The 13,675-nt window shown below is 43.0% G+C and overlaps 1 protein-coding gene across 1 annotated transcript in view; it reads right to left on the reverse strand.

Moving 5' to 3' along the window:
- The window catches only part of LOC125487896, a 120,314-nt gene that overhangs the window by 17,666 nt on the left and 88,973 nt on the right, over positions 1-13,675 (reverse strand). Inside the window, exons 7-9 of the mRNA XM_048620493.1 lie at positions 3,569-3,713; positions 3,036-3,112; positions 2,795-2,956 (exon numbers count right to left, since the gene is read on the reverse strand). Of these exons, the coding sequence (XP_048476450.1) occupies positions 2,795-2,956; positions 3,036-3,112; positions 3,569-3,713 (384 nt within the window). The remainder of the gene's footprint in view (positions 1-2,794; positions 2,957-3,035; positions 3,113-3,568; positions 3,714-13,675) is intronic.

A 13,675-nucleotide genomic window follows, 5' to 3' on the forward strand; every position in this document is an offset into this window, starting at 1 on the left:
TCTCTAGGTCATGCTCTCATTACATCTTCCTACCCTTTGACACTGCATCCAGCTTGCCTCCATCTATAAATTATTATCTTCTCAGTCACTACATTCTATGCCTCACTTTCAATACATCCAACAGTTGTCAGCAAGTAGAACCCACTTCCATCAGTCACTACATCCCACGTTCCTCAGTCAGTGCATCTCACTCTTATTCAGTCATCCTGTCCGAATTGCCTTCAAACATTCAATCCCATTGAAATCTATTATTCTACAAGTCTCTGGAATCACAATCAAAATAAGTCAACATACAAAAGTGCCGCATAAGGATGAGCTCAGAACATCCTTTGTTTGGCAAGAGATTTCAGCGAATGGTCCAGTATTACAGTTGTTCAGATCCTTCAGTGAATAATGTGCAACACATCATCACATTCCAGAACCTTTGATCATGCTATTAGCCCAACAGCATTCACTGTATCCCCTTCCCTTAGTGTCCACATGATAACATTTTAATGACGGACTCAGGCTCACTCTTAGTGGACATACCAGTATAAATATTGAACTATCATGTTCTCTCTTTCATTACATGTTTCTCAGTCCTCCACACGTGTCTCCATCATGGTCACTGCTCACTCCATATCATTCACTTTCCATTAAAAACTTCACCTCGATGGGGAGGCAATGGCCTAGTTGTATTATCGCCACACTATTCATCCAAAACTCACCTAATGTTTTTGGATAACAAGGTGTAGATCTGGATTAACACAGCAGGCCAAGCAGCATCATAGGAGCAGGAAGGCTGACGTTTCGGGCCTAGACCCTTCATCAGAATGTTTTTGGAACCTGGGGTCAAATTTTGTCATGGCAGGTGATGGAATTTGAATTCAATAAAAATATAGAATCAAGAGTCTAAAGATGACATGAAGCGATTGTTGATTGTCGGAAAAATCCATCTGGTTCACAAATATTCTTTAGGGAAGAAAATCTGTCATCCTTACTTGGTTTGGTCTACATGTGACTCCAGAACAACAGCAATGTGGTAGACTCTTAACTGCCTCTGGTAATTAGGGATGGGAAATAAATGTTGGCCCAGCCAGTGACGCGAGTGAATTAGAAGGAAAAAACTACTTCCTTGTCCTGAATATTCCACTTCCCATCCCCTGTGGCTATTGATTTCAGAACGGTCTGACCGGCATCATTATCTTCTCCTTCACTTTCTTCACGATCTTACCTTTCTTCAAACCACTTACTCACGCTTTTACACATATTTCACCTATTTCAGCACTGTGACTCTCAACGTTAACCACCTTTCTAGCTCCTCTCCCCTAAACATTGCTCAGAGATTGGACAGCTGTCGATCATGCTAAAATCATTGGTTTGTTTGTCATAAAGGTTGGGCATGGTACCTAGGGCCTATGAGATTGCTAGAAGCATATTAACTAGCCAAGACTGAGCATTCATTGCCTTTCTTTTAAGAATGTCTCACTTTGACTGTCTTTTGCCTAAGAAATCCAAACTCCTGCAATCATTGAAAACAAAATTTTCCTGGACAAGAGATATAAACTGGTAGACTCAGAGTTGTACAGCACATGAAAAAGTTTCCTCTCAGGTTCCTTTTAAATCTTTCCCCTCTTACATTAAACCTATGCCTTCTAGCTTTGGACCCGTCTACCCTGAGAAAATAAACGTTGGCAATTCACGCTATCATAATTTTATAAACCTCTATAAGGTAACCACTCAGCCTCTGACGGACCAGGGAAATAGCCCCAGCCTATTCAAGCTCTTCCCATATCTCTAATCCTCCAACCCCAGCAACATCCTTGTGAATCTTTTCTGACCCTTTGAAGTTTAATAATACTTTTCCCTTTGGCAGGGAGACCATAATTAAATGCAATATTCCAAAAGTAACCTAACCAATGCATCCCAAGCTCTCTTCATTCGGCAACACTCCCTAGGACTTTACCATTAAGTGTATAAGTTCTGCCCTGATTTACCTACAAAAATGCAACACCTCACATTTATCTAAACTAAACTCCATCTGCCACTCCTCGGCCCATCTGATCAAGATCCCATTGTACTCTGAGATAACCTTCTTCACTGTCCACTGCTCCACCAATTTTGATGTCATCTGCAAACTTACTTAAACTATAATAAGAAATAAAAGTAAATTTTAAGAACATCTTAAGTTACGATTCTGAATGTTGACTTTTGGTGTAAACATTAATTACTGTTACCATTACATTATTGCAGCAATTTATTTTTGATTTCTTAGATTACAGTTTTTCAACGTATTCCCAAAAGATTTGCCAAAGATTACAACACTCAAACATTTTTACATTTTCATGGAACTGCCACGGACTAAAGACTAAATGATATTGCATTATAAGCACACCTGGGTGTAACTCAGTACCAGAAACCCATTTGTAGTCATCAATCCAAAAATAGATTTCCATTACTATCACTTTCAAGACCTGATGCATTTAACTGTAATGAAAGGATGTCTAAAAACTGACAGCTTTTTATTATATACATTTTCTATCTTAATTCTTAAGCTCTGAAATTTTAACTCTTCAATCTGTTAGTCTGATTCTATTTTAACTAGATTAACATTTTTAAAAAGTTGGACACCAATAACAAAACCACAAAGCCCCAGTGCCCTAAAGCTTCGGCGAATAGTTCAATTTGTTTTAAATATTTCACATTCGTGTCAGTATTTAGGCTCAAAAAAGGTGAAAAGTTTGATTCTTAATATTGTCAGTGGTAAAGAATATCCAGTGTCAACTTTCCAGACAATTTCAATTACACAATTTACCTGTGCAATAGGCAGCGCAGTAGAATAATGACTTCAACTCATAAACAAAGAAACTGGCACAGTTTTTGACCTTTATCTCATGCACCCAATAGCAGGGGTTTCCATTCCAGTGAATACAAATTGTCCTTATCACTTCTCCATCAACTCTGTCTGGATGAGAACCTGAAATGAGGTTTATAATTAGTGACAGATGGAAACAACATGAAAAGTGCAAGCCTGATGTTACAACATCTAAACATACCTTGTAACCAGGCAGTGGAATATGCGGAACAGCGATGTGTTGGAATTATGGTCTCTGACATTTTCCATCCGCCAGAACTGAAACAAGAATCGGAGTCAGACCCTTGATGCATGGCATGTATTAAGTGATAGAAAGACTGGCAGGGTGGGGGTGCAGTAATCGTGAAGGAGACAGCATCGTAAGTAATCTCACCGAGGTATTAATGTAAAGATCTATGGAAATGCTTGGAGGACAGGGTTTGAGACCCACCACAGCAGCTAGTGGTAAGCAAGATCATTCAGTCTGTAAAATTGACTCGTCTGTGACTCCAAGATATGGTGGGCTTCTTAGTAGTTGTTTGATGTGACCCGGCCAAGCCATAGTGCCAAATCAGCCTAGAGTGACTATACCATTCAAAAAGACAGCTCACTTTGACTTTTTCAAGGGCAATTTGGATGGGTAACAGGTTTTGGCATTGTCATACAACCCATGAAAGAACTTAAAACATCTCCCATTTATTTACTAATGTATCTAAAATTGTCCTTCTCAATTACCTCTTAAATCTGTACCATCCATAATTAGTATTGGTATCACACATCAGCATTCCGGAGCATTCCGTATTTTCACAATTCTTATTCCTCCAGGGCTGATCCAGGACAATATGATCTTCACACGGGTCACTATGATCTAAATCCACAACTGAGGAAGAAAAATATGCGTATTTTAAGATAAAGTGCACTCCATGTCACTGAGCAGATTATCAATAGTTCAGTTTCACCTGTCATTTGGTTGATAAAGACATCAAATGATTACTCCCTGTATCCTGCTGTACCCAGACGTGTATTACAGCTTACCAATTACTTTTCAGACAATAGTAAGCAAATTAACTCCCCCTTTCTTCCTTCTTAGAAATGTTTTTGATTCTGATTTCCAGTATCTGTAGTTGTTTTTTTTTGCTTTAGTGTTTAACTCACTGCCACATCTCTTCTAGGTATGCCCATCCTGAAGATCTGCTCCTCTCTCCCACAGAATCTCTATTCTAATCTTTTATCTTGTTCACCATCATTACTTTAGTTGTCACTCCTGGCGTTTGACAAGCTATTTGCCAAAACTCACTTCAATGGCCACGTCACGTTCCTCAGGGACTACCTCTGGCTCAGGCTCACCCCACATGGATTCCAACTCAAGTTGCATCCAGCTTTGAAAAATGAGCTCTGAAGAATGGTCACTGGACCTGAAACATTAACTCTGCTTTCTCTCTACAGATGCTGTCAGACCCATTGAGTTTTATTCCCAGCAATTTCTGTTTTTGTTACCATTCTATCTTTCTGCTTTTGACTGGGAGACGTGATGGTATGGTGGTAATATCACTGAGCCAGTATCAGGAGAGGTTCTGGGAAGGGGGTTTGAACACCAGCCTGATAACAGAATTTAAAAATCTGGAACTAAATATCTAAAACTATTGTGGATTGTCAGAAAAGGGCATTTGGTTCACTCCTCTGTGGGACAGAAACATCAAAAGAGTTTATCAAAAAAATTCTGGCTGTGAACCTTCACAGCTGACTGACTGTGAAGTTACAAGCAGCTCTGGAAAACAGAGTTCGATCTAAGAAAAACAAAAACAGTGAAATTCACAGCTGACCTTGGGGAGAACTCCTTATTGGAACTACTCAGAGCTGGGAATCAACTGAGTGTTTATTTAAGTCTTGTCAAACATAAATCTTACTTTTTTTCTATATATACAATAGTGAGTAGTGGTATCTGTCTCTTGATTAGTTTTTCTTCACAAAACACATAGGTACTAAGTCATCCTAGAGCAGAGTTTTTAGAGCAGTAAGACTGTCCTATTATCTGGGTCTGTAAATTGTTAAAGTGAATAGATGGCCTTCAGTAGAATGATGTGCTCTTCGTGTTGGATGTAGGAGATTAGGAAGAATTTCATTTTTCCTGAAGTGCTGCACCTTGGGAGAACAAATGTTAGGGAAAAGTATACAGTTAATGGCAAGACTCTGAACAGCACTGACGTACAGAAGGCTCTTGGGGTTCAAGTCCATAGAACCCTGAAAGTGGCCACACAAATAGATAGGGTGGTAAAGAAGGCGTATGGCATGCTTGCCTTTATTGGGCAGGGAATTGAGTACAAGAATCAGGATGTCATGTTACAGTTTTATAAGATTTTGGTTTGGCCACACTTGGAGTATTGTCTTCAATTCTGTTTGCAACAGAAAGGATGTGGAGGTTTTGGAGAGGGTGCAGAAGAGCTTTACCAGGATGCTGCCTGGATTAGAGGGTACAAGCTATAAGGAGGGACGGAGGCTGATGGGAGACTTGGTAAAAGTCTACGAAATTATGAGTTGCATAGATACTGTTGACGGTCAGAATCTTTTTCCCAGTTTTGAAATATCTGATACTAGGGGCATGCATTTAAGGTGACAGGGGAAAGTTCAAAGGAGATGTGAGGGGCAATTTTTTTGCACAGATAGTGGTAGGAGTCTGAAGAGTGCTGGCAGAGGTAGTGGTGGAGGCGAATACAGGAGGGGTGTTTAAGGGAATTTTAGATAAGTACATCAATGTGCAAGGAATGAAGGGATAAGGACCAAGGGCAGGCAGAAGGGATTAGTTTAATTTGACATCATGTTTAGCACAACATCGTAGCTGAATGGCCCGTTCCTGTGTTGAACTGTTCCATGTTCTATTTTCCTATGTTCTAAGTATGCACAAGAAGATTTTCTTATTCAGCATGTGAATGTCCCTACTTGAGAAGGAACAAAACTTGACCTTCTCATGGGAAATATGGCAGGCAAATGATTGAGGTGTCAGTGGGGAGGCATTCTGGGGCCAGTGATTACAATTCTCTTCATTTTAAAACGTTATGGAAAAGGATAGACCTGATCTAAAAGTTGAAGCTCTCAGTTGGAGGAAGATCAATTTGATGGTATTAGGCAAGAACTTTCAAAAATAGATTGGGGGCAGCTATTCACAGGCAATGGGATGGCTGGAAAGTGTGAGGAAACTCACGGAGACATGGGGAAAATGTGCAAACTCAACACAGACACTCGCCCAAAGCTAGAATTGAAACCGGGTCCCTGGCACTGTGAGACAGCAGTGCTAACTATTGAGCCCTTTAATGTGATGTGGTGTACCCCAGAACTTTGTGGAAAGCTAGGGAGGCGATTGCTGGACCCCTTGCTGAGATATTTGTATCATTAATAGCCATGGGTGAAGTGGTGGAAACTGGATGTTAGCTAATATGGTGCCATTATTTAAGAAAGGTGGTAAAGAAAAGTGAGGAAACTAAAGACCGCTGAGCCTGTCATCAGTGGGTAAATTGTTGGACGGGATTCTGAAGGACAGGAGTTACATGCATTTGGAAAGGCAAGGGCAGATTAGGGATAGTCACCACGGCTTTCTGTGGGGAAAATCGTACTTCACTAACTTGATTGAGTTTTTCTGAAGAACTGACAAAGAACACTGATAAAGGCAGAGCGGTGAACATTGCTTTATGGACTTCATCAAAGTGTTCAACAAGGTTCTGCTTGATAGAATAGGTAGCAAGGTTAGATCATATGGAATATAGGGAGACCTAGCCACTTGCATGCAAAATTGGCTTGAAGGCAGGAGACTGAGGGTGGTGGTGGAGGGTTGCTTTTCAGACTGAAAGCATTGTGACCAGCGGTGTTCCGCAAGGATCGGTGCTGGGTCCACTGCTTTTTGTCATTCATATAAATGATTGGACATGAATATAGGAGGAATGGTTAGTAAGTTTGCAGGTGAAAGTAAAACTGGTGTGCAGTGGACAGTTACTTCAGAGTACAACAGAACTTTGTTCAGATTTACAAATGGGCTGAGGAATAGACAAATGTGAGGTGCTGTATTTGCCTTACCAAAATAAGGGCAGGACCTATACACTTAATGGTAAGGTCCTGGGGTGTGTTGCCAGACAAAAAGACTTTAGGATGCAGGTTCATAGTTCCTTGAAAGTGGAGTCATAGGTAGACAGGGTAGTGAAGAAGTGTTTGGTGTGCTTGCCTTTAACTGGTCACTGCACTGAGTATGGGAGTTGGAAGGTCATGTTGTGGCTGTACAGGACATTTGTTAGGCCACTTTTGGAATACTGTGTTCATTTCTTGTCTCACTGCGATTGGAAAGATATAGTGAAATTTGAAAGGGTTCAGAAAAGATGTACAAGTAGTTGCCAGGGTTGGAGGGATTCAGCTATAGGCAGAGGCTGAATAGGTTGGGACTATTTTCTCTGGAGTTGCGGAGGCTATCGGGGGACACCAAGAGGTTTATAAAATGATGTGGGGCATGGATAGGGTGAATAGGAATGGTCTGTTGCCCAGGGTTGGGGAGTACAAACCTAGAGGGCATAGATTTAACGTGAGAGGGGAAAGATTTAAAAGGGACCTAAGGGGCAGTGTTGCGTGCATGAAATGAGTAGCCACAGGAAGTGGTGGAAGCTGGTAAAATTACAACGTTTAAAAGGCATCTGGAATATGGGCCAAATGCTGGCAAATGGAACTAGATTAATTTAGGATATCTGGTCAGGATGGAGGAGTTGGACCGAAGGGTGTGTTTCCATGCTGTACATCTCTATGACTCAAATGAGTTTCTCCAGAATTTTCTTTGTTTGCTTTTGGTTCAGTAATGGACTTTATGAAAGGAAATCTGGAATCATTACCTGGTCTATCCTATGTGTCACTCTAGACCAACAGCAACAACTTATGAAACGGCCTAGCAAGCTATTCAGTTGTACCGACCACTTGAAAGTCTCAAAATAAAGGAATGAAATCAGACAGTCCACCTACCATCGACTAAGGCACCGGAAGTGACAAAAGCAAATACAGCCCTGTTGACCCTACAAAGTCCTCATTTCTAACATCTGGGGGCTAGTGCTGAAATTCTGAGAGATGTCACACAGACTAGTCATGCAACATATCATAGTCATGGAATACTACATTGCATATAATGTCCCAGACATCACCCTGCCGTGGTATGTCCTGTCCTACCAGCAGGACAGAGGTGGCGGCAGTGTGGCATACAGTCAGGAGGGAACTGCCCTGGGGGTCCTCGACATTCACTTTAGACCCCATGAAGTCTCTTTGCATCAGGTTAAACATGGTCATAGAAACCTTCTGCTGACTGCCAGGTACTGCCCCAACTTGGAGGAAGCATTCAGGGTGGCAACGGTGCAGAATTTACTCTGGGCAAGGGACTTCAGTGTCCACCGCCAGCAGTGCCTCAGCAGTAGCTTTACTGAATGTGCTGGTCAGGCCCTAAAGGGCATTGTTGCTAGTCTGGGCCTGCAGCAAGTGGTAAGGGATTCACCAAGAAGGTAAGTCATACTTGACCTCATCTTCATGAAACTACCTGCTGCAGATGTACAGCGTGATATATACAGATGTACATGACAGTATCAATAAGAGCGACAACCGCTCCCCGTCTTTGTGGAGACAAACTCCTGCCTTCACATATGGAATACTTTTCTTTTATTGTTGGAACCCTCACTGTCTTTCCATTATCTTTATTCTTTTATCAATTTGAATTACGAACTGGAAGTGATTTTTAGATTTTGGGACAGCTCGTGGGAAAAGGAAAAGACAGACCAAACATGCTTTGTTTGTGAGACCAGGCCTGGAAGTAAATTGTAGGTTGATTCTTGATTAAAGGTGTTCTAACAGACACCGTGACTCCTGAGAAAACCATTGTGTTTAAGCAGATAGCAGAAGTTGGCTATTAACGAGGTCAATATCTGGGAAATGGTTCTTGCAAGTCTGAAAGAGACCTTATGCTCAAGCAGATGGCAATTGCTGAATAGTAATTAAGGCGTTGGGAAGAAATGATAGCGGAACTAGAATTGAACTTGTTGTTTTGAACTATGTTTTCTGAGGATATGGTTCGTGCCTGCTGCTGAGACAGCATGAAGATTTGAAAGCTCTCTGCTTAATCTGCTGCACCAGCTTCCAGAAGACCAAAGAGTTGAAAGCTGTTTTAGAAGTATTTGCTGCCTTTGCTTGGGGTGTCTGGGAAGGTGACTCTGATCAATATTTCAGAAAACTAATCAAGGTGTCCACATTTATGTTTATGAAAAGAAACAATGAACTCTAATTAAGTAATCTGGTCAGAGATAGTAGGAACTGCAGATGCTGGAGAATCTGAGATAACAAGGTGCAGAGCTGGATGAACACAGCAGGCCAAGCAGCATCATAGGAGCAAAAAGGCTGACGTTTCGGGCCTAGACCCTTCATCAGAAATGGGGGAGGGGAAGAGGGTTCTGAAATAAATAGGGAGAGAGGGGGAGGGGGATAGAAGATGGATAGAGGAGAAGATAGGTGGAGAGGAAACAGACAGGTCGAAGAGGTGGGGATGGAGCCAGTAAAGGTGAGTGTAGGTGGGGAGTTAGGGAGGGGATAGGTCAGTCCAGGGAGGACGGACAGGTCAAGGGGGCGGGATGAGTTTAGTAGGTAGGAAATGGGGGTGTGGCTTGAGGTGGGAGGAGGGGATAGGTGGGAGGAAGAACAGGTTAGGGAGGCGGGGACAAGCTGGGCTGGTTTTGGGATGCGGTGGGGGGAGGGGAGATTTTGAAGCTTGTGAAATCCACATTGATACCATTGGGCTGCAGGGTTCCCAAGCGGAATATGAGTTGCTGTTCCTGCAACCTTCGGGTGGCATCGTTGTGGCACTGCAGGAGGCCCAGGACGGACATGTCGTCTGAGGAGTGGGAGGGGGAGTTGAAATGGTTCGCGACTGGGAGGTGCAGTCCGAGCGAACCGAGCACAGGTGTTCTGCAAAGCGGTCCCCGAGCCTCCGCTTGGTTTCCCCGATGTAGAGGAGGCCACAACGGGTACAGCGGATGCAGTATACCACATTGGCAGATGTGCAGGTGAACATCTGCTTGATGTGGAAAGTCTTCTTGGGGCCTGGGATGGGGGTGAGGGAGGAGGTATGGGGGCAGGTGTAGCACTTCCTGCGGTTGCAGGGAAAAGTGCTGGGTGTGGTGGGGCTGGAGGAGAGTGTGGAGCGGACAAGGGAGTCACGGAGAGAGCGGTCCCTCCGGAAAGCAGATAAGGGTGGGGAGGGAAAGATGTCTTTGGTGGTGGGGTTGGATTGCAGATGACGGAAGTGTCGGAGGATTATGCGTTGGATCCGGAGGTTGGTGGGGTGGTACGTGAGGATGAGGGGGATTCTTTTTTGGTTGTTATTGCGGGGACGGGGTGTGAGGAATGAGTTGCGGGAAATGTGGTCTGGTCAGTTTGGTTACTTTCTTTTGTTTGTTTGTCTGTCTTTTATGTGAATGGAGGCTGAACACAAATGCTCTGGGTTTAAAGCATAAACATTAATCAGTTTACCTTGTTTTTTCATTTTTCCTCAGCTAAAGACTCTTGTTTGATAACAAAACCGGTGCCTAGAATTAAGTATTCACAACATCAGAATCTGGTTATTTGAAAGAGTGGTTAGAAATCACTGGAGTAATTGTCGGCAGTCTTCAATGGTTTAATTTTACTTTGTTTTGAATACAGAAACAGAAAGGTTGATCTGATTTGGCTTTCTGTCTGTGACATAACAGCATTTTGTGGCACAATCACCATGTTAAATGAGATTGACTTTGAACAGATCTTGCAACTCAAGACTGGACATCCATGAGCTACCGTGAACCATCTGCACTGGCAGAATGGTACTCCAACCTCATGGTCGGGCACATTACCCACTCTATAATTTTCATCAAGCTAGTTGAACAACTGATTCAATGAAAAGTAGAGGTGGTAATGCCAAGAGCAGCACCAGGCATACCTAAAAATGAGCTGAAGTTAAACAACAGGGCCACTTGCTTGCCAAATAAGCAGCACAAGCAGTAATAAACAGAGGAAAGTGATTCCACAATCCACAGGTCACATTCATGGGCAGTCCTGCCACTTCCAGTCAAGAAGGTTTTGTACAATTAAACAACTCATTGGAGGAGGCAGCTCCTCAAATATCCCTATCCTCAATGATGGAAGAGCCCAGCACATCAGTGCAAAAGATAGGCTTTCAGCCAGAAATGCTGAGCAGATAATTCATACTGGCCTCCTGAGAGGTCCCCAACATCACAGATACGTCTTCAACCAACTCAATTCGCTCCATATGATACCAAAAAAACTGGAGAACTGGGTACTGCAAAAGCTATGAGCCCTGACAATATTCAGCAATAGGACTGAAGACTTGTACTCCAGAACTTGCCACACTTCTAGCCAAGCTGCTCCAGTACAATAACACTGGTATCTACCCGACGATATGGAAATGGGTCAGGTATGTCCTGTGTACAAAAAGCAGGACAAACTGAACCTGACCAATTACTAACCCATTAATCTACTCACAATCATCAGGAAAGTGACGGAAGATATCATTGCCACTGTTATCAAGCAGCATTTGCTCAGCAAAATCCTGCTCACTGACACTCAATTCTGGTTCTGCCAAGGTTTAAACATGGACAAAAGAGTGAATTTCAGATATCAAGGCTGCATTTGTTTGAGTGGTATAAAGGAGCTCTAGTAAAACTGGAATCAAAGGGAATCGAGGCAAATTTGCTGCTGATTGGAGTCATATGCTGCACAAAGGAATATGGATATGGCTGATGGAGGGCAAAACCTCTCAGCTCTAGGACATCTTAAGGAGTTCGTAAGTGTAGTTGAGTCCTTTAGTAGTTTCATCTGAGCACACATGGTCAAAATTAATGATATTTGCTCGTGATTGTACAATGTTCACCACCATTTGCAACTCCTCAGTTAGTGAAGCACTCCATGTCCAAATGCAGCAAGACCTTCTCACTCCCTCTAGCCTGTCATCATCAGCAAGGAAAAAGTCACATGCGCGATGGAATACTTCCGATTTGCCTGGATGATAGCAGCTCCAACAACATAAATTGGGATAGTCTTAGTGTTAAGGATTTAGAGGATGTGGATTTCTTCAAATGTGTCTATAGAGTTTTTTGTAGAAGACCCAATAAGGGATGGCTCAGTGCTGGACCTAGTTCTGTGGAAGGAAGTGGGACAAGTGTTTGATGTAGCAGTGGGGTCATTTTAGTGATAGGGATCATAACACTGTATGAAAACCAAAAGAACTGCGGATGCTGTAAATCAAGAACAAAAACAAAGTTGCTGGAAAAGCTCAGCAGGTCTGGCTGCATCTGTGAAGGAGAAAACAGAGTTAACATTTCGGGTCCGGTGACCCTTCCTCAGAACATAAAGACAGCTTTGGATTGAGGGAAAGGCAGAGTTTACTAAAGTAAAGCAGGATCTGGTCAAAACTGACTAGGAACAGCTCCTTGTGGGTAAATCCATGGCGGAACAGTAGGAGGCATTCAAAAAGGAGCTGGGGAGAATACAGGTCCAACATGTATTCCTTCGGGGGAAATAGAACAAAGTAAAAGCAAAGAACAAGACAACACAAGAACAGGCTCTTCGGTCCTCCAAGCCTGCACCAACACATTTTGTCTTTCCATACTAAAACTGTCTTCACTTACAGGATCCGTATTCCTCTATTCCTTCCTTTTCATGTATTCGTCCAAGTGTGTCTTGAATACTGCTATTGTGTCGGCTTCCATCACCTCCTCTGGCAGCATATTCCAGGCACTCACCAACCTTTGTGTGAAAAACTTCCTTACAAATCTCTTTTAAACTCCACCTCTGCCCCATGCACCTTGAGCCCGTGTCCCCTAGTAATTGATCCCTCCACCCAGGGGAAAAAGCCTCATACTTTCCACTCTATCCATTCCATTCAGAATCTTAAAAAGTTCTGTCAGGTCACCACAAATTCTCCTGTGTTGCAGCGAAAACAAACCCAGTCTATCCAACCTTTCTTCATAGCTAAAATCCCCCATACCAGGCAACATCCTGGTGAACCTTTCCTGTATCCTCTTCAAAGCATCCACATCCTTTGGGTAGTGTGGTGACCAGAACTGCAGTAGCAATACATTCTAGGGTAGATGATGGCCTAGTGGTATTATCGCTAAACTATTAATCCAGAAACCCAGCTGATGTTCTGGGGACCCAGGTTTGAATCCCACCACGGCAGATGGTGGAATTGGAATTCAAAAAAAATGTCTGGAATTAAGAATCTACTGATCACCATGAAATCAATGCCGATTGTCGAAAAAACCCATCTGGTTCACTAATGCCCTTCAGGCGAGGAAATCTGCCACCCTCACCTGGTCTGGCCTACATGTGACTCCAGATCCACAGCAATGTGGTTGACTCTCAACTGCCCTCTGAAATGGCCTAGCAAGCCACTCAGTTCTAACAATCGCTACCAAGACTCAAAGAAATGAAACTGGACGGATCACCTGGCATTGACCTAGGCACCGGAAAAGACAATGGCAGAAACAGCCCTGCCGATCATGCAAAGTCCTCCTCACCAACATCTGGGAGTTAGTGCCAAAATTGGAGAGCTGTCTCAGAGACTAGTCAAGCAACAGCTTGATATAGTCATACTTACAGAATCATAGCTTACAATGTCCCAGACACCACCATCACCATCCCTGGATATGTCCTGTCTCACCAGCAGGACAGGCCCAGCAGAGCGGCGGCACAGTGATATACAGTCAGGAGGGAGTTGCTCTAGGAATCTTCAACATTGACTCCGGACCCCATGAAGTTTTGTGGCTTCAAGTTAAACATGGGCAAGGA

The sequence above is a fragment of the Rhincodon typus genome, chromosome 46 (genome assembly GCF_021869965.1).
Source record: "Rhincodon typus isolate 14 chromosome 46, sRhiTyp1.1, whole genome shotgun sequence".
NCBI classification, from domain to species: domain Eukaryota; kingdom Metazoa; phylum Chordata; class Chondrichthyes; order Orectolobiformes; family Rhincodontidae; genus Rhincodon; species Rhincodon typus.